Source organism: Giraffa tippelskirchi, chromosome 2, assembly GCF_054371585.1.
Source record: "Giraffa tippelskirchi isolate mGirTip1 chromosome 2, T2T-mGirTip1v1.2.pri, whole genome shotgun sequence".
Lineage (NCBI taxonomy): Eukaryota > Metazoa > Chordata > Mammalia > Artiodactyla > Giraffidae > Giraffa > Giraffa tippelskirchi.
Window position 1 is genome coordinate 91,282,075 of NC_137276.1, and position 22,945 is coordinate 91,305,019.

At 34.5% G+C, this 22,945-nt stretch overlaps 1 protein-coding gene across 23 annotated transcripts in view; it reads right to left on the reverse strand.

Moving 5' to 3' along the window:
• Positions 1-1,137: 1,137 nt before the first annotated feature.
• The window catches only part of U2SURP (U2 snRNP associated SURP domain containing), a 48,608-nt gene continuing 26,800 nt past the window's right edge, over positions 1,138-22,945 (reverse strand). For 13 of the 23 annotated variants that reach the window (XM_081569513.1, XM_081569496.1, XM_081569511.1 and 10 more), the window contains 14 exons: positions 22,275-22,341; positions 22,030-22,193; positions 20,555-20,717; positions 20,069-20,148; positions 19,578-19,665; positions 18,437-18,559; positions 16,875-17,031; positions 15,974-16,069; positions 15,211-15,277; positions 11,227-11,386; positions 6,783-6,893; positions 4,209-4,327; positions 2,804-2,980; positions 1,138-1,673 (listed from right to left, as the gene is read on the reverse strand). In XM_081569513.1, coding sequence (XP_081425639.1) covers positions 1,535-1,673; positions 2,804-2,980; positions 4,209-4,327; positions 6,783-6,893; positions 11,227-11,386; positions 15,211-15,277; positions 15,974-16,069; positions 16,875-17,031; positions 18,437-18,559; positions 19,578-19,665; positions 20,069-20,148; positions 20,555-20,717; positions 22,030-22,193; positions 22,275-22,341 — 1,711 coding nt within the window. In that variant the 3' untranslated portion in view covers positions 1,138-1,534. Of the gene's footprint in view, positions 1,674-2,803; positions 2,981-4,208; positions 4,328-6,782; positions 6,894-11,226; positions 11,387-15,210; positions 15,278-15,973; positions 16,070-16,874; positions 17,032-18,436; positions 18,560-19,577; positions 19,666-20,068; positions 20,149-20,554; positions 20,718-22,029; positions 22,194-22,270; positions 22,342-22,945 lie in introns of all 23 variants that reach the window. The other 10 variants (XM_081569497.1, XM_081569495.1, XM_081569492.1 and 7 more) reach the window with 3 other exon arrangements.

Sequence of the window (22,945 nt, forward strand, 5' to 3'; positions counted from 1 at the left end):
ATAGTGCATGTTGTTAAGAACCACTAAGTAAAATAATTTGGCACATTTCTACAGCTTCTGTAGGTTTGCCCAGTTTGGAAATAACATGCCTCACTGCTCAGATAATATTCCTACTCTTCAAATCATGAGTACAGGTTTTTAATTTTGTGACTAGGCAAGCCCAAGTACAACAACTTGAAAAGATACTTTTAAAAAACAAGCTAACTCACAACAATCTGTTATTAGAACTGGTACTCTATGAAGAAGGGAAAAAACCATCAAATCACTGTAAAAAGTGCCTAAATGAAAAACTGAAAGCAAGGTTCACAAACAGTAGTGTCAGTTCAAGTCTATGTGACCCTTTATTACATTATAGCAATATTATGTTCAACATTACATAAGTTTTCTTATGTCTTCCTCACACTGTAATTTATCCCCACGGTACAACAGATTTCAACTCTGAAAATGGTTTAAATCAACTTTTTGCATCTTTAATTTACAAACCATTGAATGTTATATTTTGTAAAAATTTATATCATTTTAAAATTCTACTTGAAAGCTAAAACTAAAACTAAATCCTTTAAAAACAAAAAAACCAATGAAGGTGCTTTAAACAGAACCTTGTAGAAATATTCTGATACCAGTGTTTGAAACAGAACCTACAGAGGGCTATAAAAGGGCAACCTTCATAAAAAAAAAATTCTATGGCCAATTACTGTTAAATTCTTTTAAATAAATTTTTCTAATGATAGAAAATTAAATCAAAAGATGGAAATTTAATTTTTCCCTGAAAATAAGTAGTTGCTCAGGACATGGGTTAAGTGGATTGAAATCATATTGCTTCTTTGAAAAAAAGAGATTTTAGCCAGGCATACCATTAACAAAAGACCACGATTATCTGCCTAGTCTTTTGAACTCTGGGTACTAGTATTACCCAAGGGAACATTACCCAAGAAATTGGTTGGCAAGCCTACCAAATATGAGTCTTGGGTCCCTAAATTTCGACAGTCATCTTAGTAAATACAAAACTTGAGCTACTTGAAAAGTGAAAATTGTAAAGTGCATTACGTGTAAGAAACACAACGGAAGTGCTAAACTCACTTAGGAAGATTTTAAGGGACTTGATGTCATCAATAGGGCAAAAAAACAACATTAAAGTTTTCTGTTCAGATTTTATTTGAAATCTAATTCAAATTGTCAAAGCTACAAAAGGGGAGAAGACATCTGTATTACTTTTTCTAAGTCACAACATCCTAAAACAAAATACTACTACTGCCAGCAGATCCATTATACACATTTCTGATAAATTCATTAGCACAACAAAAATTTCATCTTGAGAAACAGCCACAACAAAAGTAATTTATACAATATAAAACAACAACAGGTCTACAGATGCAGTTACTTATGAGTTTACACATGCATTCACAAACAAATAAAAACCCCAGGAATGCTCTTTCATTAGATTTTTTGTTTTTTGTTTTTTTAAAAAAACAGACCGTTCAGGCACAAAACAAAATCGCATTTCCAATAAGTGACAGCGTCTTAAAAATTTATGTCAGTGTTTGTTTTTCTTTGACTTTTTATGAGACCTGTGTGGAGATCGGGACTGGGATCTGGATTTCTTCCCTGATTTTTTAGGGGATCTAGACCGTGATCGCCTAGATCTTTTAGGTGTCCTTGAACCAGATGGAGATCTGAGGAAACAAACAAAAACAATTTAACCAAAGTACTCACATGATCAAAACAAACCATCCTTAAATTATCTAAAATGATCTTTAACAGGGCACAATGAAAGTCACTGAAATAAAAAAGGCTGTAAACTTTCCAAATTTATACTGTGCCTACTGTATGCACACACTCACACACACACACACAAATTCTGTACTTCCCCTGCATCACATCAGTGATCATCGGTAGCATGCATGCCAAGACGGACTCCAGAGCCCTACCACTGCTCTACTGAATCAAACTCTCGAAATCTGCATTTTAACAAGCTCCCCAGATTATATAAGCTGAAGTTCAAAATGGCATCCAACATCATTCACAAAACTTTTGAACGCAGAGGCTTTGCAGCCTATCTTCTTGAGAGGAAAAGCACCAACCATTGCAATTTCAAGGGAATCTTTTAAGACAGCACTCTGTAAGTGCTATGCATTAAAATTACCAAAACAAATAATTATAATTTTCATGAATGTATATATACAATATATGCACAAGTACCATTCAGAAAAAAGAGTTATCTGTTACAGAAAAATTTTACTAAAAAATGGTTACAATAAAAACATTTTAGGATAAAAAGCAGTTTCAGCTCTCAGGAAAACTCTATAAAACACCCAGATAAACAAAACACTTCTGAACCACCTTTCTGGAACTTGGAGGGAAAAAGGTATAGAACACACTAAATTAAACGCTGAAGAAATACAATCTATGGTATTTATGTCCACAAGTCTACCCAAGAACTTGCTAATAAGATTACTGCTGGGTGGGGAGGGAACATTTATTTTTCTTTCAGCCTTGACAAAAACCAAAGAATATTCTATAGAAACTAAAGAACAGAAAGGAAAGAAAAGCAGCTACTCCTACTCCACAGACAACTGATGTTTAAAATTCCTGGCTGGTCTTTACGTGTTGGAAGCTTTCTTGTGCTTTAGTCATGAGAAGACTGGGGTGGGGAGATGGGAAGGAAGAATCTAAAATGAAAGTGTATCTATTTGGTTTTCTAAAATACTTTCAAAAATGGCTGCCAAACAAATTATTTTCAAAAGCTGGTGGAATGACAAGGAAACTGGCATTTGAAATATTACAAAAAATGACTTGCGTTTACCTTTTGGCCTTTTTGCTAACATCTCTAGGAGAATCTTTGTGAGATGACCTGGACCGTGAGCTCTCTTTATGAGATCTTTCTGAACGCTCTGATCGCTCCGATTTTGGTGATGGGGATTTCACTCGTCTACCACTGCTACTGCGAGATGGGCTAGGGGATGTACTGTGTCGCCTTTTCCTATGGAACAAAGCCCCCAAAACATCCCATAAGTGAGCAAAGGATCAGGTATATCATTTTCCTTTTACTAAATTAGCTTTTAACTCCTATCAGTTTACACTATCTTTATTTTCACTAACCTTATTAATGTTATTTTCCAACAACATTCAAAGCCTTTTATACTAAGAACAAAAAAATCTTAAAGACAGGCTGATCTACAACAAAAACTGAATTCAACTAAACTGGATTTTTCTCTGCTCTAAGAGAGATTATTGGAACAATGGACAAAATTCCATCAAGGTCTCTGATTAGATAATAGTGTTTTTTTTAAATGTTATTTCCTGCTCTTGAAATTTTTCTTTGTTCCATCTGGAAACTTCTACTGTGGTTAAGTATGAAAATGGGGCATCATGTAAGCAAGTTATTCTTAAATGATTGGGGGTGAGGGGAGAAAGGAAGAGGAAGAAGAAAATAAAGCAAAAGGAGAAATACTTTAACACTGGGGGAATGACGGTGAAATATCTGGGAATTCTTCATAGCATTCCTGTAACTTTTCTATAAATCTGAAATTATATCAAAATAATAATGACAAAAAAGTGATGGATTTACTACTTTACCAATTAGTATAACCATGTTATCTTGTACTATATGAAGAGTGACTAAGCCAAAATTTTTAAATTTGCATTTGCTTGGTTTTTATTAGGAAAATCTCAATTCTAAAGTAACTTTCTCTACTAATCAGAGATTTAGGAACTGTGAAAGTAAGAAATAAAAACTACAAGAGAAATGATTTTGATTAGAATGAAGACTTAAAGTGAGGACCAAGTCCCTACAGCCTAAGTACACAATCTCCCTTAACAAACAGGACTGGGAGACTCAAGTTTACAGGTAGCAGCCTCAGCACAGAAGAAAAGCTTATATTGGAGGCAAAAGGTAAGATCTAGCAAGCTGCTTAGTTATTTAAGCCTTAGGTTCGATACCTAATACTGTAACTGAATTCTTGCCCTGAACTAAGGCTAAGGTACCTTATGAACCATGTAAAGGGATGATGTCCCACGTAACTAAGCCAAGTGCCAAATGCCCCTTTGCTCAGCTAATTCTGCCTTCTGCAGGCAGAAGCCAAACACGTTTATCACACACAAAAAAAATACTTTTCCAATCTATTGGTATCAGTGATGAAAATATTACAAAATGAAACACGATTCCAAATCCTAAAGCCAGCATAAGCATTAAATGAGAAATGTTATACCTTTCTTTCCTTGTTGGAGTACATTCATCTTTCTCCTTCTTGTCTTTGGATCGAGATTCCAATTTTTCTTTATCCTTCTTATCTCTTTCTCGTTCTCTTTCTAATTCCTTCTCTTTCTCCTGTTTTTTTTTTTTTAAATAAGTATTTAGTCATTAAAAAACACCAATCTGGTTAATCTCATTTACATAATAATATTTTCCCTTCTAGTTAACTATTTATTAAACTACTACTGAAGGTATACCTACTCTTCTGGAAAGCCAGTCATTTCTTCTACTCCTCTACTTACACTGGATGATAATAATGATACCAGCAACAGTGGCTAAGTATTTTCTGAATGCCTACCATAGGCCAAGCAATTAATGAACAACTTTCCATATACCACTGCATGTAATTCTTTAAAACATGCCTATGAATAGTATTATCCTCATTCAAAACATGAAAAATGAGCCTTAGAAAGGCTCAGTGCCATGCCTAAGGTCATACAGGAATGAAGTCAGGATCTGAGCCAAAGCTCTAGAGTCAGGGCTCTTAAGAGTGCTGTCCCTTCACTTAAAATAAACAAATTGGAAAAACAATATGATGACCTTTCCATCTCAGATTACAATAAAATTGTCAATAGTGATTCTAATGGCACAGCAAGTTGATTTAATCAAAGGAAAGCACTTATTAAAGTAATATACTAAAAAGGAGAAAGACCTATTCACAATAAATGTCTAGCAAAAAGTCTTATTATTAACAGTGGGAAACAAGTATCAATCATATTGGAAATTTATAAAAGTACAAATTAATAAATTATAAACCCTAATTTATAAAAGTACAAATTGACATGACTATATAATTACATAAACCAGAAAAATTACTTATTTGCTTATCCCCAACTGCTACAACTGCCACTTCTCACTTGAAATTATGACTGCTATTGATAATTAAGGGAGTGGCTACCGACAATGAACCCACAAAACCAACTGAGCTCTTCAAAAACAAGAATTAAAAAACAAAACAAAACAATTACATTTCTCTATGATTTGTATGCATCAAGAAAGCTAACTGATATCTGATAAAAAGCCCATACCAGATGCTGGCAAATGTTTTCTGTAAAGGGCCAGGTAGTAAATATTTTCTGCTTTGTGGGCTACAGTCTGTCAACTCTATAACCGTAGTCCAAAAGCTACTATAGATAATACATAGATAATAACTGAAGAGGCATGGCTGTGTTCTAGTAAGTTTACTTACAAATCTGAAGTGATGGTCATAGTCTGCTGACCCCTGGCCTATGCCTTCAAAAAAACACATTCTTTCTTCCAATTATAAACATGGAGTGCAAGGAGACTAAAATGGTAATAATCATGTTACTACATCAGGGCCAGTGGGCACCTCAAGGTGCAGCCTTCCATGCAAATCAAACACCTGCCACCATCCCCAAAGGGACTCACAGGGTTCAGATATATAACATCTTTTCTTTTTTTAATCTCATGTATCTTTTTTCCAAATACAACTTCTGAGGACAAATTTACAAAGTGATGTTGAAGGAATCAACTTCCTCTGGTGATCTGCAGGTTACATTTTCCTGATTGATACTTCACAGGAATCAGACTACAGTTCACTTATGATATTTTAAACATTTCAATAATAAAAATTAATGCTAACTATTATTTAATTCTTTGCATGTGTAGTGCTAGTGGTAAAAAATCTGCCTACCAATGCAGGAGACACAAAAGATGCAGGTTCAAACCCTGGGTCAAGACGATCCCCCATAGGAGGGCATGGCAACCCACTCCAGTATTTTTGCCTAGAGAATCCCTATGGACAGAGGAGCCTGGTGGGCTACATTCCATGGGATCACAAAGAGTTGGACACAGCTGAAGTGACTCAACACACACATCCACAATCATCTAATTCACAACCCTGCAAAAACTGGATCATTAACCCAGTTTCACTGAGTAAAAGCAGGTTTCAGTGATGTGCCCAGGCATGCACAGCAGAGTAGCACCAGGAGTCCACATGCTGTGCAGCACCACAGCTGCTTTACCACACCACTGCTCACATCAACATGAATAGCTTCGGATGACTTTAAGTTCCCTTCTAGTTGTTGCTATTTCTCTCCATCATCTTTTTTTGTAATGACAGTCAAGATGTAGGTAAAAATTAATAACAGTACCAATCAGTAAAATTCCTGGGTTCTTTCACAACCATTCTGTGAGCTTCCTTGTGTTAAAATTCCCTGTATATCCCTACACATCTTTTGTGATGACCCTACACTACTTAGGGTTGTTGGTCACAAATGTGACTCTTTCTAAAGGACCATCCAGTTCTGAAAGTGCGTCCTTAACAGGATGTCATGCTCCACAAGGATCCAGAATAAAAGAGCATAGTATTGTTCTGAAACTGTTTTCCAAGGTGAACTAACTATAAAACATCAAATTCCAAATGTTCCTAATTATCTATCAGTATTCAGCATTTATATAAATGATATAATCTGAAATATTCTCTTCCTTAAATACACCAATATCTCAGTATTATAGGCAGTCAAACAAATAACTGAAAAATGCGTAATTGCGTATACTTATTCCTTACTCGCTGAAGAAGTTTATCTCTGTAGTGTTCTACTTGTTCCTGAAAGCTCTGGCCTGCTTTTTTAGGTCTTTTTCCAGATTCCAGTTCATCTTGAAACTTCATAACTTTGAGCTGTGAAATAAGACATTTTTAAAATAAATCTTTTTATCATTATAGCTTCTCAAGCAGTGCTTTGCTCCTTTAAAAAAAATATTTTCTTCTTTGAAACATGTGTAAGAAGGAAAAACATAAAAATAGCAACATAAAACATAAAACCATACAGCAACTGACTAGGATTCAGTCAAAACATAACATCAGTGTATATAACTCCCTAATCTGAAGGCCACTTGTCAGACAAGCCCAACTATGCAGAATTCAAGTGATCAGGCATGGGCCCACATGCTCTCTGCACAGCCACACAAGATGACTTGAAAACCAAGACCTGTGCTTCATGCCCTTGAGAACGTACCTATTCTTTGATATGATGAGAATAAATTTGGTATCTGGTACCCCAAATTAGAAAGGTAATGTTGTTAAAGGTAAGCATAACTTCCAGCAAGATAAGACAGTCAGCAGAACATAGGGGATAAACAACTATTAAAGCAATCAAAGAGAGCAGCATTCTGGTTATAGCTCATAAAGCTGTAGCTTAAAGTGAAGTTTCACTCTGTTTACAGGAGAGTCTAATCACTCGGCATCAAGACACCCAGAAAAGGTTAAACCATATTCAAAACGTACTTTTAAAGACACTAAGTATATAGTGATTTAAAAGAAAACAGAAAAATTTCCAATTCCATTTCTTATAATTTATTCATATATGAGCAAAGTTTTTTGTACAAAAGTATTCACTACAGCATTATTTGCAAAGGAATGTAGACCACCTATAGTTTATCAATAGTTTGCTAGCTGATTTTACCTATGTGTGTGTGCACTGTGATTGTGAGTGAACTAAGGGAAGTCAAATATACAGTGAATAGCACGAAGACTTAGATGATCCTGGATGGTACCACAGGACTGCAGTCCCAAACCTGTAAAATCTTGTTTCACTTCAGGCGGTGAGAGGGAACACACTTATCTGATGCAATTATTACAGATGCAAACTTCTTAACCTATTTTATTTCATACAGTTATGCCCTTTAAATGCTACTATTTTACTTGTATTTAAAAAAACAAGACCTCTTTTAGGTTTTTTCCTTCACTACCAATGCGGCTTTCCAGTAGACTGGAAACAAGCCATAACTTTCATTCAAAGTAGTATTGTCACTATGTTTTACTTCATGAACATTAAGTTTCCTGATTTTTGTCCCTTTTCTACCTAATTCTACTTCTATTATCAGGATCATTTATAATCAGAGCTTTGAGGTTCTCTTCTCTTTGCTTAAAACTATCAAAAAGTCCTTGCATTTTGTGTGTGTGTGTGTGTGTGTGTGTGTGTGTGTTAACAACTACATTTAAAAAGATAGTAAGATGTAAAGTAAAAGAAGGTGGGGGGGTTGGGGGGGGGAACGCAAGTGTTCGAGTTCATCGCTGTGTGAAGCCTCCCATGCCTAAAACAGCTGTTTCAGAGAACGTATTTGTGGCAAATCAGTTTAAAAGTTAAGCAAGCTAAGAGTCAAACAACCTGAATGTTACTCAGGTGAAAGGCATCCCTAGAGTGCCTTTTGAAAAATCATTATACAATCCCTAGTTACAGTTCCTGCTGATGTGGCCTAACTCAGGCACAAACATAAGTCCAGGGTGCCCAGAGAAGAGGCCACAAAGGGTCCCAACTCAAAAGAGAATAGCCCGTGCAATGGTTTGTTGGCCATTTCAAGTATATCACCTTTCCCTTCAACTATTCACTCTTTCCTCAGGGGTTAGGGCAGAAAAGGGATCTTTCTACTTCAGCAACAAAGACGATGCTTCACCTGGCTCCCCACCTAGTGTTCCTCTCCTCCAACTCTTACTGGTAGAAATGGAAACAACCGCAGAGTAAGAAAAGATAACTCCGGCCCAGGCACTGTTTGAAGCAGAATCTGAAAGATTACAAACTTGCTTCCAGTAAACACTGTAAGATCACATGGCTGCGTATTTTCTAAGTGCTTTGCAGAAAATGTTAATATTTTATAACATAAATCTTTAGTTTTTATTAATTCCATGATAAAAAAGGTTCAGCCATAGACATCTTTGTTACAATACATTTGGGGACAAGAAGAGCTTTTAAAAAGAAAAACTGCTCAGATGGTCGAGTCTGCCTGCCAAGCAGGAGATATGGGTTCAATCCTTGGTTAGGGAAGATATCCTGAAGGAGGGAATGTCTACCCACTTTAGTATTCCTGCCTGGAGAATTCCATGGACAGAGGGAGCCTGGCAGGCTACAGTCCATGGGGTCGCAAAGAGTTGGACACGACTGAGCAACTAACACTTCCATTTTTTCACTTTCTTATACACATACTATATATATTGTAGTATATAATAAAACTAATTAGAATTTTATTCTTCATTTAAGGGATCATCAATAAAAAGGTATTCAATGAATTCTAAATTCAGAAACTGACATTCAAATTTAGGGGCAGAGAAGGGACAGTACATGAATAAAGCTCATGAGCCCTCATGGCCACCAGTTGTGGACCCTTACTCCACTTGACTAAATCTCAGAGTAAATAAGGGAAAAGAATAGATAATTTTAAAACAAAGCCAAGATCTACATTTTAAAACTAGATTCGGCTCACCATCCAAATCCCAAAAGAGTTAAGTAAATTGTGAGAAGGTAGCCACTATGAGAGCAAGAAAGACAATCACCGAGTATCTAGCAAAGAGAGGCCACATTATCAAAGAGCATATAAAATAGGGGGAGAAAAAAGATACATATATACATATATAAGGTGTGTTGGTGTATGTACATGCATGTACAGCACATATACATACATATACAGTGTAGAATCATCCAAATTAACCAAAAAGTTAAATCACATGGTTTTCTTTCAAGTTAAGAGGAAAACAGAACATTGAGAAACAGTCTATTTTGGTATTTGTAAGACAGTTCAATTATCAAGAAAATACATTTTTTAAAAAATTGAACTCAGTCTTTGTTTCTACTCCAGTGCTTCTATCAGGTCAGTGAGGCAGAGTTCAGTAAGACTGGGAGGAGTTCTGAGTTAAGAAGGGTCATGAGCAGCTTGAAAAAGGTCCACAGGTGAGTGCATTCACTGAGATAACACAACATCTTATTTTCCTGAAAATTTTATAAAGAATGTATATGAATATATCTCAGGAAAAATAAATCAACTTACTAATTCTGAAAATCCTCTCTACTTACAACTGTGGTAAAGAATCCACCCACCAATGCAAGAGACACAGGTTCAATGCGGGAGCAACTAAGCCTATGCACCACAACCACTGAGCCTGTGCTCTGAACCCATGTGCTGCAACTACTGAAGCCTGCACACCGACAGCCTGTGCTTCTTCTCAAAAAGAGAAGCAACGGCAATAAGAAGCCCGTGCACCACCGCTAGACAAAGTCCATGCAGCAACAAAGACCCAGCGCAACGAAAAATACATATAAATAAAAATAAAATTACAACACCCATAGGTATTATAAGTTAATAAAAGGAAAAGCACCGACACACAGTAAGCATATAAAATACTGTTAAATAGTATTACAATAGTTAAATAGTATTACAATTCACTCTCATGTACACTTTTGAGATTCTGGACTGACTGCTACACTACTGCTAACATTTACTGGGAATGTTTCATCATCTGGGGGCAAGAAATAAGAAAGGCTCCATTACAAAACCCTCCCCTCACTGACAAGTCTGAATACCTTTGGAAATTTAAAAAAAGACATTACAAAATGAAAGGGCATGGAGACAGAGAAGTCTTGAGAGTTTGGACTTTCCCTTCTTATTGTTAAGCCCCAATGTCTACTCTCTCCCCATCACTTGTGCAGACACTTAAAAATTTTCAGCCTATTAAATACAATGCATACATAATTTGAATGTGCCAGGAAAGATTTCACTTTTATTACATACTATGTATGCTCAAAATATGATGGATCTCATAAGGTGAGATATAATCTATTATATCAATATCTGCAGATGGTCTCCTATGTGCCAGGCACTGAAGATACAATCACGAACAGACAACAGACATGTGAAGGGTCCCTCATCCTCACAGAAATCACAGCCTAGAGGGGGATACAGACATTAAACAAGCAAGCAAGGGAAAAAAAACAAATATACACAACATAATATATGTAAACTCATAATAGATACAGAGAAGTAAGCAAATCCAGAAGGTTAAGAAAAGGGTACTAAGACAGAAGAGGTGCTTGAATTAAGAGGCCTGAAGGAAGATAGCAGATATGAAGGTTCCAAACAGAGAGGGAACAATATGGACCAAGGTGTGATGCCAAGAGAAGCACAGTTTGGTGGAGAAGGTGGAAGAAGGTACAGTGTAGTTTAACCTTCAATGCAATACCAACCTCGATTTCACGGAGTTTAGCTCGTTTTTCCTCACTCATTTCAGAGTACTTAGAGAACTTGGACTCAGTCATTTCTTCTTTGATTGGATTAGAGTACAAATGATGTTCTTCAGATTTAGAACTTTGAGTATCTTCTTCATCTTCACTTTCTTCTTCTTGACTTTGGAAATAAACAGAATATATTGTATGTCAAGGCAACAAGGAAAAAAAGTTACATTTTAGAGTATTGGCCTTTTTGATTTTTCATTGCCTTAGAGCTTAAGTAATGTTAACAAAACATAAGAGGACAATTCATCATTAAAACATTCTTTACAAAATAATAGACAATTTTATAAAACTCTTATGTTTCTTCCACAGAAAAAATTTGTGCTTCAACATAATCACACTTCTACAAATTCTGCTTATGTTAATGTTATTTTTATGCTTTTTTCTGCCAGAAACCTTCGATGCAGCAGTTAAATGAAATGAATAATCAATGATTTCTGTACTCTTTGTAGTTCAGTAATTTTATTATGGTTAACGTTTAAAAAGCCAAATGTTTACCCTCCTTCAGTAGAGTCTATAAACTAGAAAATAAATGAGTTTGAGTCAGTTTCTATGAAGCAGTCAACACAGCAGCAAAGGCCTTATCTATTAATGATTAACATATAACCCTAAGAATAAAATATATTAATTTAAAATATTAGCACATATTACTTCATGTCATAGTTGATTATGAAAGTTGGATTGGTATGTCAGATAAAAAGAAAATGAAAAACTAACTACCACAGCTAAGGATACAAATAAGAAAAATTCTCCTGTTCTTCCAGAAGCAATCTAGTGAAAACAGACAAGCAACTATGACAAGCTGCTCATCATGGCCAGAATAGGATTAACAAGTGTTCTTCAATGTTCTTCAAATACAAAGAATGAAGTGACTTAAAAAAAAGAAAAAGGTTGTATGCTCCAAGACTGGGCTTTGTGAGTGTTAAATTTTAAATTTGAGCAAAACAAGTGTTCTATGTACAAACTAACTCAGAAATGTTTATGTATATTGAAACAAAAATCCTCATAAACAATATGATGATAAGAACATGATTACTGGCATACCCTAGAAAATATGTCATTTTCTCTTTAGTATTTGAACCAATAAGCCCTTATATGTTGGTATTTGGATACTAACACTCTACCATGAATAAGGAGTCTTTCAGTATATATTTACAACTATTTGTAACAATATAAAAACAATTATAACCATATTCCTTCCAAATAAAATTTTAATTATTTTAGAACCTAATAAGAAACACACTGAGGAAATTTTAAGCAAAGTAGATAACAATAAAGAGAGGATATACTGTTTGCCTTTTCATTTCTCATCTGCAGAATACTAATAAAATACTTTTCAAACTTTATACTCTCAGAGCCCCCCAAATCATTAGTAGCACATACAGGCATAACTCAATACAATACTTACATGAGGAAGAAAAACAAAAAAGTCAAAACCCAAGATTAAAAAAAAAAACAAAACTCTTTTCTGAACTAAAATTTACATAATATTTCTTAATTTGTCAGAAACTTTCTAAACACAGTTCTTAGCTAATTTTTTAGAACACAAGAATTTCTTGTCTTATGGTACAAAATAGTTCTACAAGTGCCTCACATGCTTTTAAGTGGTTAAACTGTGTGTGTGTGTGTGTGTGTAAAAACAGATGTTTACTGAAGGATTATTCTGGAAAGAGCCAGTCAATAAAGATGTAAAACGGTTAATGAAATTGTGTGACATATGAAGAGTGCTTAACCAATTGTGTTATTGACAAATTCAAAATAATTTTTTTTGCCATTCTAAATGTTCCTTGATAAACTTCCTTATACACTTATCTCAACACTTGCTTTCAACCAAGATGAATACAGAGCAGATAAACATAGGGACTGACATGAAACAACAACACCCACGATACTTCAATAAAAAAAAAAAAACAATGTGGGTCACAGAATAGTATGCAAAACATTATATAATTTATGCTTTAAATTTATACATATTTTTATACAGAGGAAGAATCTAGGAAACTAGAAACTAAATACTAATCATATTTTTAAATGATTTTTTAAATGAACTTTTAAAATGAACTACATACACTACAGATGAAGATTTTAAAACTATATATACTTTACATTTAAAGTACTATATATACTTTACATTTAAAGTACTTTACATTTAAAGTACTTTTAAAATGAACTACATACACTACAGATGAAGATTTTAAAACTATATATACTTTACATTTAAATTTTCTAAGGCTTGAGCAATCTGTTCTAAATGGCTTTGACTTAGCTCTTAGTTACCAGTTCTAGGTTCAGATCTCAGCCCCAACTTGTTCTTTTACTTTTAAAGAGATGGAAATTCAAGACTCTAAACCCATAAAGAATTCATTACAAATGAAATTAAATTACTATTTCGAACTTTTCTGCAAAATACTAGTGATATATACATATATATTTAAACCAGTCTTCTGCCACAAATAGAATAATTACTTGTGTCAAAGAGCAGCTTCTTGGTAAAAAGGTATTTTTGGACTCAGCCACTAGAGAGCAGTAGTGAGGTGCAAGAAAATTTCAAAAAACAGAAAACAGAATGTATCAAGTATTTTTTCCCTATTTTGTACCTTCATAAAGTTATTTTTATTATTATGACTTATTCGGAACTCCTAGGAAAAGCAAAAAAATATATATTATACTCATAGTGATCTGTGCTTCCCTGTATGAATGTATGATTACCATCAACACAAATGCATTCGCATTTCAAACATTAACATAAATAACAAATAATGCAAAAAATTAGTATGCTTAGAAACAACACCACTTGAACAATACCTGAGTTCTGCAATGGCTTTTTTACCCTTTATTTCCCTTAAATTAATTATTTTATATGAACAGGTATTCATTTTAAAAAGCAGTGATCCTACCATAGTGAGATGCTAACTAATGATGGGATTGCAGACATAAAGATGAAAACAAGTTGTACTGTTTCCAATTCCTGTACTTCTCAACAGCCTCAGTCAGGTATTTCTGACAGCCAACAACATCTATATTTTACAAATATGTTGTTATAATGATTGCTGACATGTTCTGATAACACTGTTTCTGGAAAGACACCACTGTAGACAAGTTTTCTTCATCATATCAAACTGTGTTTCCACAAATGCTTATCAATCATATTTCCTTAAACTTTAAATACTAGTAATACCTATTTATTAGATCCATACAAATGCTTAAATTGTGCTGGGACACAAAGGGACTTTTCCTTTTGTTTACTCTTCCATTTGAAAACAAAACAAACAAAAAAACCCCCAGAAACCTCTGCTTTGTGTTCTTGATGTCTTCTCTTTCCCTATTAAAAAAATAATTAACTTCCTTTGCATTGATTTTAAAAGGTGTCCAGTGTTACCAAAAAAAACTACCAACATAAACTTGCAGAATTTGGGAGCAGGAATTCCTATTGCATTCAGTGCCAACCAATGAAACTGAAAATTATAATAAATTTTCTATATGACAAAGGTAAGTGATTTTTTCTTTTTTCTTAGTTCTGAAATGTGTACATTTAAATAACAGAAAGAATGGTCGCAAAGCATTATTTTTCTTAGCAATGTACATTTCAAAAGAGCATAACCTTCCCATTCACATTTTAAAAATCACCCTTTTGTGGAGCCCAAAGAATAAAGATTTAAAACAAATGCAGTTGACCATTTAGTAACTACAACGTGAGAATGTATAACCTAGCACAGAAAAATAAACTCAAAAGCAAAGTGAAACCAGATGCATCAAAACCAGAAAGCAAAAGCTTTTTACTCACTAGCAAAACAATGAAGAACTAAAAATGATCCTCTTAAAACAAACTTTTTTAAGAGTTAAGTTTTCCTCTTCCCTATTATTCAAGTACACCTCTTAATGAAAAAGAGAGTGTATATGCAATAAGAAACTGAATATATTTGAAACCTAGATTCTTACTTTTGATTTTCTTCTTCTTCTGATTCTTCATGCTGGTCAAATAACTCCCATTTAGAAGTTGTTACAGCTGAATGGAAGGAAAAACAGGATGTAATTCCATAAGGTAAATTAGCATTTTTGCAGCAGCACAGTAGAAGCCTAGCTTTAGAACTGAAAGCTTATATTACAGAAGTTATCTACATTTATCTTTTCTTTGAATAGCCATTTCCATGTATTAAATCTATTTCTTTCCTCACACCTACACTATAATTTTATTCAAATTCAGGAAGTAACAAATAACACTGTCCTCGTTTCTGTGCTAGATGCTAAGATTTGTTTCATTAGAACCTACAAAATACTAAATTAACAATTACACTAGGATACATGTCCAAGCAAGTATGAAAGGCATGTCTAAACTGCATCTAATAAATCAAGCACTATAGGAGACACACTGATTTGGTTTTTCTGAAACTGACCTCTATATTTCCAAATAGGCATCCCACCTATATTTTCTACTGATTGGCTCAAACTGAAAGGTTTTCAGTGATTTCTGATTACTCCAAGCATCCAAACTGAAGGATCTAAGAAAACTGTAACAGCAACTACACTGAAAACTTAGCCACTAGAAATATAAAAAATGGTAATACTGGGTCTTAAGGTTGAAACATGTTATAAAACACAAAAGGAAAACTACACACACACACACACACACACACACCAATGTTGAGTAAAATTTTAAGTACTCACTTTTCTAAAGATTTGCATTTACTGTACTTTAACTTACCCTGTGCTTCCAATTCAGATTCATCTACAGCTTCCCATTTTGATGGGGCAACTTTAAATATAGGCTCATTCTTCTTTGAATCTTCAGTTGCATCCACTAAGGAAGAAAAATGAGCCATTAACTCTGACTACTAGAGGATGACTTAAAGAGCTCATGAGTATTCACTGTATTATTAAAAAGCAAAACTAAATAAGGTCACACACAGACTAATAATGCTAGTGTCAAGAATAACGATTACGACTAATCCAACTCTCTGCATCTGAAGGCTAATTTTTAAATATCAATGTTAAGTAAAAATAATATATATGTGTATATATAAAACACACACCCAGAACATAGAGATGGTTACTTCAAGCAAATGGAGAAGTTGAGGAAGTAAAAAAAACCCTTTAGTACCTTCATCTAATTATTTTTTAAAGCATAAAATTCATATTATTCAGTATTTTAACATACAGTTCAAATGTACTGAAGAGGTACATTAGGTATACTTAACTCAAAAAATGATTTCAGGCAGCTAGGAAAACAAAGTGTAAGTTAGGAAAACTAACAGTAAAAACAGAATTGATAAAACAAAGTACTTGGGATTATGCATACAACTGAACATAAGGTTTTGCCTCTAGTTTCCCGACAATTAAGACAGGAAAAACTTGCTAGTATTTTAAGAGGCTGACTATCTCACCAAAAAAAAAATGACCAGAAAGAATACACTTTTCTTGGCACACTTAAGTGTATTGCTGGGTATGTGAATTCTGAAAAATCAAAAATAAAAGACAGAAAAAAGTTAATAACTGACATCTTACTCAGAAATTATAACCTTTTTAAACATCAGCATGTGCAGAAATGAAGAGATTTGGAAACAAACTTATTAGCTAGATTTAACGAGTTTGAAGTCTGAACTTACAAGGCACTCCATCAAGATCATCATCAAGGCTCTTTATAGGGACTCCATCAAGGTCATCAATAGGAGTAGCATCAATAGGAATTCCATCCACATCTTCTAGAGGGGCACCATCCAGCTCTTCCTCAATAGGGGCACCATCGAGGTCATCTGGTACATCCTTTAAAAACACATACTATTGTAATATGTTCTTTTGCGTGCTCAAGTCCTATCACTAAAACATAACTGCTGCTACTGCTGCTGCTGCTAAGTCGCTTCAGTCGTGTCCGACTCTGTGCGACCCCATAGACGGCAGCCCACCAGGCTCTGCCATCCCTGGGATTCTCCAGGCAAGAATACTGGAGTGGGTTGCCATTTCCTTCTCCAGTGCATGAAAGGGAAAAGCGAAAGTGAAGTAGCTCAGTTGTGTCCGACTCTTAGCGACCCCATGGACTGAAGCCTTCCAGGCTCCTCCATCCACGGGATTTTCCAGGCAAAAGAGTACTGGAGTGGGGTGCCATTGCCTTCTCCGAAACATAACTGCAATGCAGTATAAACCAAGTGGGCTTCCCTAGTGGCTCAATGGTAAAGAACCTGCCTGCTAATGCAGGCAATTCAGATTTGATCCCTTGGTCAGGAAGATTCCCTGGAGGAGGAAATGGCAACCCACTCTAGTGGGTTCCAGCCTGGGAAATCCCATGGACAGAGGAGCCTGATGGGCTACAGTCCATGGGGTCGAAAAAACAGTTGGATAGGACTTGGCAAAGCAACTGAACTTGAGGGGCGGATGGGGCAGGGGAGTGGAGAAGGAGCCAGGCAATCAGATAATCACAACAGGGTAGGATGACTTATACAACAAAGAGATGCATTGTATTATTAGAATGTATAATAAGTAGGTTCTACCTAAAGAGGTCAGAGAAGGCTCAATGAACTTATGCTCAAACTGAGATCTAAAGAGTCTGAGACAAGAGATGTTCCAAAAAGAGGAAAGAATATGTATAAAGGTCTACAGTACGAGGAAACATTGATATTTAACAAACTGAAACAAGGACCATGTGGTTCAAGTAGGGAAGCAAATCAGGAATATCTTATAGAAGTGAAAGCGAAAATACAATAGATGGATTAGGATGGTGAAAATGAAGATGAAGGATTCAAGAACTACTGAGGAGGCTTAAAAAAAACAAACAAACCAGAACGGTGATGAACAGTATCTGCTACCACTGTGGTATACATCTTTTCAGGTACATTATTTACTTACATAGGTATCTTCAGTTTAACAAAATGAAATTGTGCTGCATATATTGCTCTATTATTTGCTTTTTTTTCCTTCTACTAATATACAATAAATCTTTTCATGTCATCAAATGAAACACCAGTCATCAATTTTTACATAGGGATATAAAACAGAGAATTCCTGTTATACATAATTTCAACTCCTGGGCTCCAACAATTCCAACAACAAAAATCCACTATTTTGTGGTAAACAGTACCTACTTTCCACAAAGAAATGTTACTCATATCTCTTTCTCCACAGCATACCCAGAAATAAATTTTAAGATAATCAGACAAATACAGTGAATACCTACCTCTGCTTCCTTTTCTTCAATAATATTTACAAGTCCTAAGAAAATATTTTGTAGTTTGATCAAAAATGGTTCTGGATAAATTGCCCAATCTTCCCATGCTCTAAAGCAGGTCATTACCCGTTGCTAACAGGAAAAAGACAATGAATTATTATTCAGGACAATATGTATCAAACGTCATCTCATGATAATGACCATCACAATTTGCTGAATTTCCATCACAATTTTCCTTTAAAGCAATATTCTTTTTAAAATTTAAGGAAAATAACTATTTATCATTACAATTTTTTTTATCATTACAATTGTCTTTTAAAATCAATGTTACCTCTCAATTAAAAGAGGAAAGACACTAAGAATAAATATAATAAAAAAAAACAGTAACTGTTTGCTCTTGGTCACCTACGGTCAAGTTCCCTCCCAGAATGGTACACATTCTGGGAAACACTAGCCTAGAAACTAATGAAAGCTGGATACAAGTGTAGCCAAGTTCTGATCCGAATTCCTTTATGGTCTGATGAAATACTTCCTGAGTCAGATTAATACCTCTCTCTGTCCCATCCTTAAACTTTTTTATAATCTGTCTTACAGTCAAAATTTAAGATAAAAAAATTTTAATAGAAGTTGTTTGTTTGAATCCCCTAAATGGTGGGGTCACTGGGAATCTTCCCAAGCTAAAACTTTCCTTAATGAGTGTTCTGCCCATGGAAGTATATCTTTTTTTTTAACTATAAGTAAGGTATTTTGTTTGGCTTTTCTTAACATTGGTCTACACCTTCAGAGTGTATAAAATAAATAACTGAGTATACTTTCTAGACATGAATAACTAAAATGTATATTGCTAATCCAGCCAAATTATATATACTACTACAAAACAAGTGATCTTCTGAATGTTTTTTGTGAAAAGACTAATATTTTACTAAAATGTTTAAAAATAAACCAGACACCCAAAACGCTACACATTATTTTAAAATTTCAGAATTTTTCTGATACTGAAGGTAAAATGGTAAATTTTAAACCAATAATTTCTGAAACATCCAAGTTATGTCTTACAGTTGTCTTACATCCTCTTAGCTCTCCAATGTGCTTCCCAGCCCCCATGTCCCATTTAAAACACTAGGGCAACAATACCAAACAATAAACGTACCTTAAAGTTTTCAGACTGTAAATGGCCTTGAATTGTACGATAGGTAGCATTGAGGTCTGAAAATATCTGACACAACTTTGTTTCAAAACTGAAATTCAAATAATATGTTACTTTAACTCCTATTATTCTGAATTTTTCTTCTGCAAAAGCCCCCAAAGAGTCTTAAGAACTAGTTCCCTTGATTAACAAGGAATTTTACATCTAGGTTACTTTGGGCCATCTAGTCCAACCTCTTTGTTCCATAAACTAGGAACAGAAAAGTTAAGCGACTTGTCCAAGGCAGAAAAAGGAATAGCAGAGCTAAGATTAGGGCTGCTATCTCCAAATTTCCCTTCAAAGCCAGGTCTTAAAGAAAAGCTTCCCTAATTCATAAAATAAACACCAAAAAGGAAATGTCGGGAACTGAGCAAGAGTTATATTATACTCTTTTCTGAGCTCCTTACCCTTAAATATTTTATTTTGGGCATATCACCTTACATCACTATACTTACAATTTTCTATAATAGGAAGCATTGGCAACTTTGGCTGAAGAGTTGTATAAAACATCAGAAACCAAATATAATCTGGCAATCTAGAATATCAAAAGATAGCATAAAATGGATTAAAACTGAAAACCAACAGCAAATAATGTAGCTAACAAAAACTCCACATTGAATTTTTTGAATCAACAGCATACGGCCAATGTTTAGCTATAATTTAATTACAACTAATTAGAAGAGTTTTAAGAAATTCAGTATCACCACAACCATGACTTTGGCAGGAATAAAAGTTGTAATTCATTTACATTTCAACCTGTTGATAATTTGTGTCAACTAACCTACATTTCCCAGGCAGAAGGAAAACAAAACTACATGGGAAAGATTTCTTCAGTCAAGTTCTTGATTCAAAAATGAAATCAATTTCAATCAAAGCAGAAGTCAACTATTACCTCTCTTTCTCTTAATTAAATGTTCCATAAAGAAAAATCATTCCCATACCTTTTTGGGAAGGGGTGTCTTTAAGATGGACAAAGATTCAGTAATGCAATCCACTATTTCTTCAGCAGCTTCAGCATTATTAAGACAGAAAACCATTGCATCTCCAATATCATTTTTCCTGGGAGTTAGCCCCCGCAGAATTTCTTCTAATTTGTCTCTCTGTCTGAATACAATTTTTTTTAAACTTGTAAGTATTTACAGACAAATTTTAAATGCCATTACAGTTTCTGGTCACAAACTAATTTCTTTACAACCCACTCAGATAAAATTCTGAAGGCTAAATTGTGTTAAGTCTGATTTGCGTTACATACTCCAAATATGTTAATATGTTAATTTTTTTAAGAACTTATATGGGGAAGAACACTTCTCTAGGAACAAATAAATTACTTCAGTGACTTACAGTTTACAAATTAAGTAAATTAAAATTAGTCATTTTTTTCAAGAGTCCTTGAGAACAGCACAGTTCTATTACCCTATTACATTGAAAAAGAATCTTCATGTTCTTCACTTTCCTTTGAAGTCTGTTACTTTAGCACATCTGCGTAGGATTAGGACAGGCTAAAGCAAGGGTTAACAAACTTTTCCTGTAAAGGATCAGAGCACTGAGGCTTTGAAGGCCATACAGTCACCCAACTCTGCTGCTCTAACACCAAAGGAACCACAGACGACAAGCACAAGAACGGATATGGTTGTGTTCAAATAAAACCTCATTTACAAAATAGGAGGCATCCAGATGTAGCCTATCTATGGGCTTAAGTATATGCAGATCCCCAGGCAAAAGTAATGATGAACATACACCTTTAGAACCAAATATACTCTCAAATACTATAGTTATCTATTATCAATGCTCTTACAAACAATGCACCAGTGTAACTATTAGTAGCTTTAAGATTTATAGGCTAATACAATGAAGCATACAAGCTAAATATCATTTTGGCCTTTTTCCCCCAAATCAGGGATACAGAATTTCCTCTGAACATTTCAATAGTTAAATTTGTTTCTGCTTCTTAAACCAAGCTAACTGCACTGTAACAGTGCTAAACACTAATAATAACATGTTTCCACGGTGGCCTCACACTGCACTTCTTAGAGCAGCTTTTTGCGTAGTCATCCATCTCACTTCACTAAGTCATACAATAATTTTTCCTCTTTATGCTGCACTCAGAGAAGCAAGAATTCTAAGGGCCCTGAGGTAACTTCTGTATGAATATAAAGTATTCCACTGCTAAAGTGCCATCACTTAAGAGATCATCATTAATTTTTATCAGTAAGAAGAGGTCAAGTTCAGTAGGACACACATTTATACTTGCCAAGATGTTTAAAATGAAAATGCATATGTTAAGACATGTAACTATTTAAAACAGTCACAAATTTAAAGACCATTTTATTTTAAGGTTAACACATCCTACTCCATTAATTAAAGTGACCATTAAATCATCTTTTCTGAAAATAAAACAAGGAAAAAAAAATCTTACTCTTCCTTAAGTGCTCCCTTTTTACTTGGCTCCTCTACAAAAGCTTCTGTTTCCTGTTCTTCTGACATCCCATGAAGATATGGATTTAATGGTGGTGGCCTCCAAAAAGATCCATTTTTGAACATACGAAAATCTTCCGTCCGCCACTTAGTTGGAGAATCTCCCTAATAAGTGTCAAGAATGCTATTAGAAAGGTCCAACACCTCAGACTCAAAAATTAACAAAGTAACTGATTATATACATGCCTGGAGAATAGAATAAAGCTTCCACCTATAGTAAACATGGGCTGGCGTCTGGTTTTCAAATAAGAATCTAAAACAAAAACAAACAAAAAATTAAACATCACTTTTTTTAAATGCAGAACTGTCTTCAACTAAATAAAAACAAATGAGAAATTTTATTCGCCTATTTAGTTCTAAATAAAATCAAAAGCAAAGATTCCTGAAAAGAAATCCTCACCCTCACTCCAAACTGTCTTTTGACTGACATTAACACTTCAGAAGGAATATATGCATCATGCTGACTCTTACAATCAGTTTTATTGAACACTCATATGTCAGAGACTGTGTCTGGCAATGGAGAAGTCTTCCCAAGATGTAATTTCAAAAGAAGCAGTTTTTAAATGATTTAACTCTGAATGAATGTGTTAGATACCATAATTATCCAGAAGATAAGTAGTTTTCTATAAACCTCATTTATTCTACCGTATCTTGCTTATGACTCTTTCAGTGAAAAACAAAATGAAAAGTATTTTCCTCTGAGAGAATGCTAAAAACAATGCTAACTAACACCTGTGGCCATAATACAACCCTGGTCAATAATGTGTTAAAACTACCCTCTCACCCCATTACAAAAATAACCTCATACTTTCAGGACTTTATTCTTGGAATATTTTTGAAGTATTTTAAAATGCACA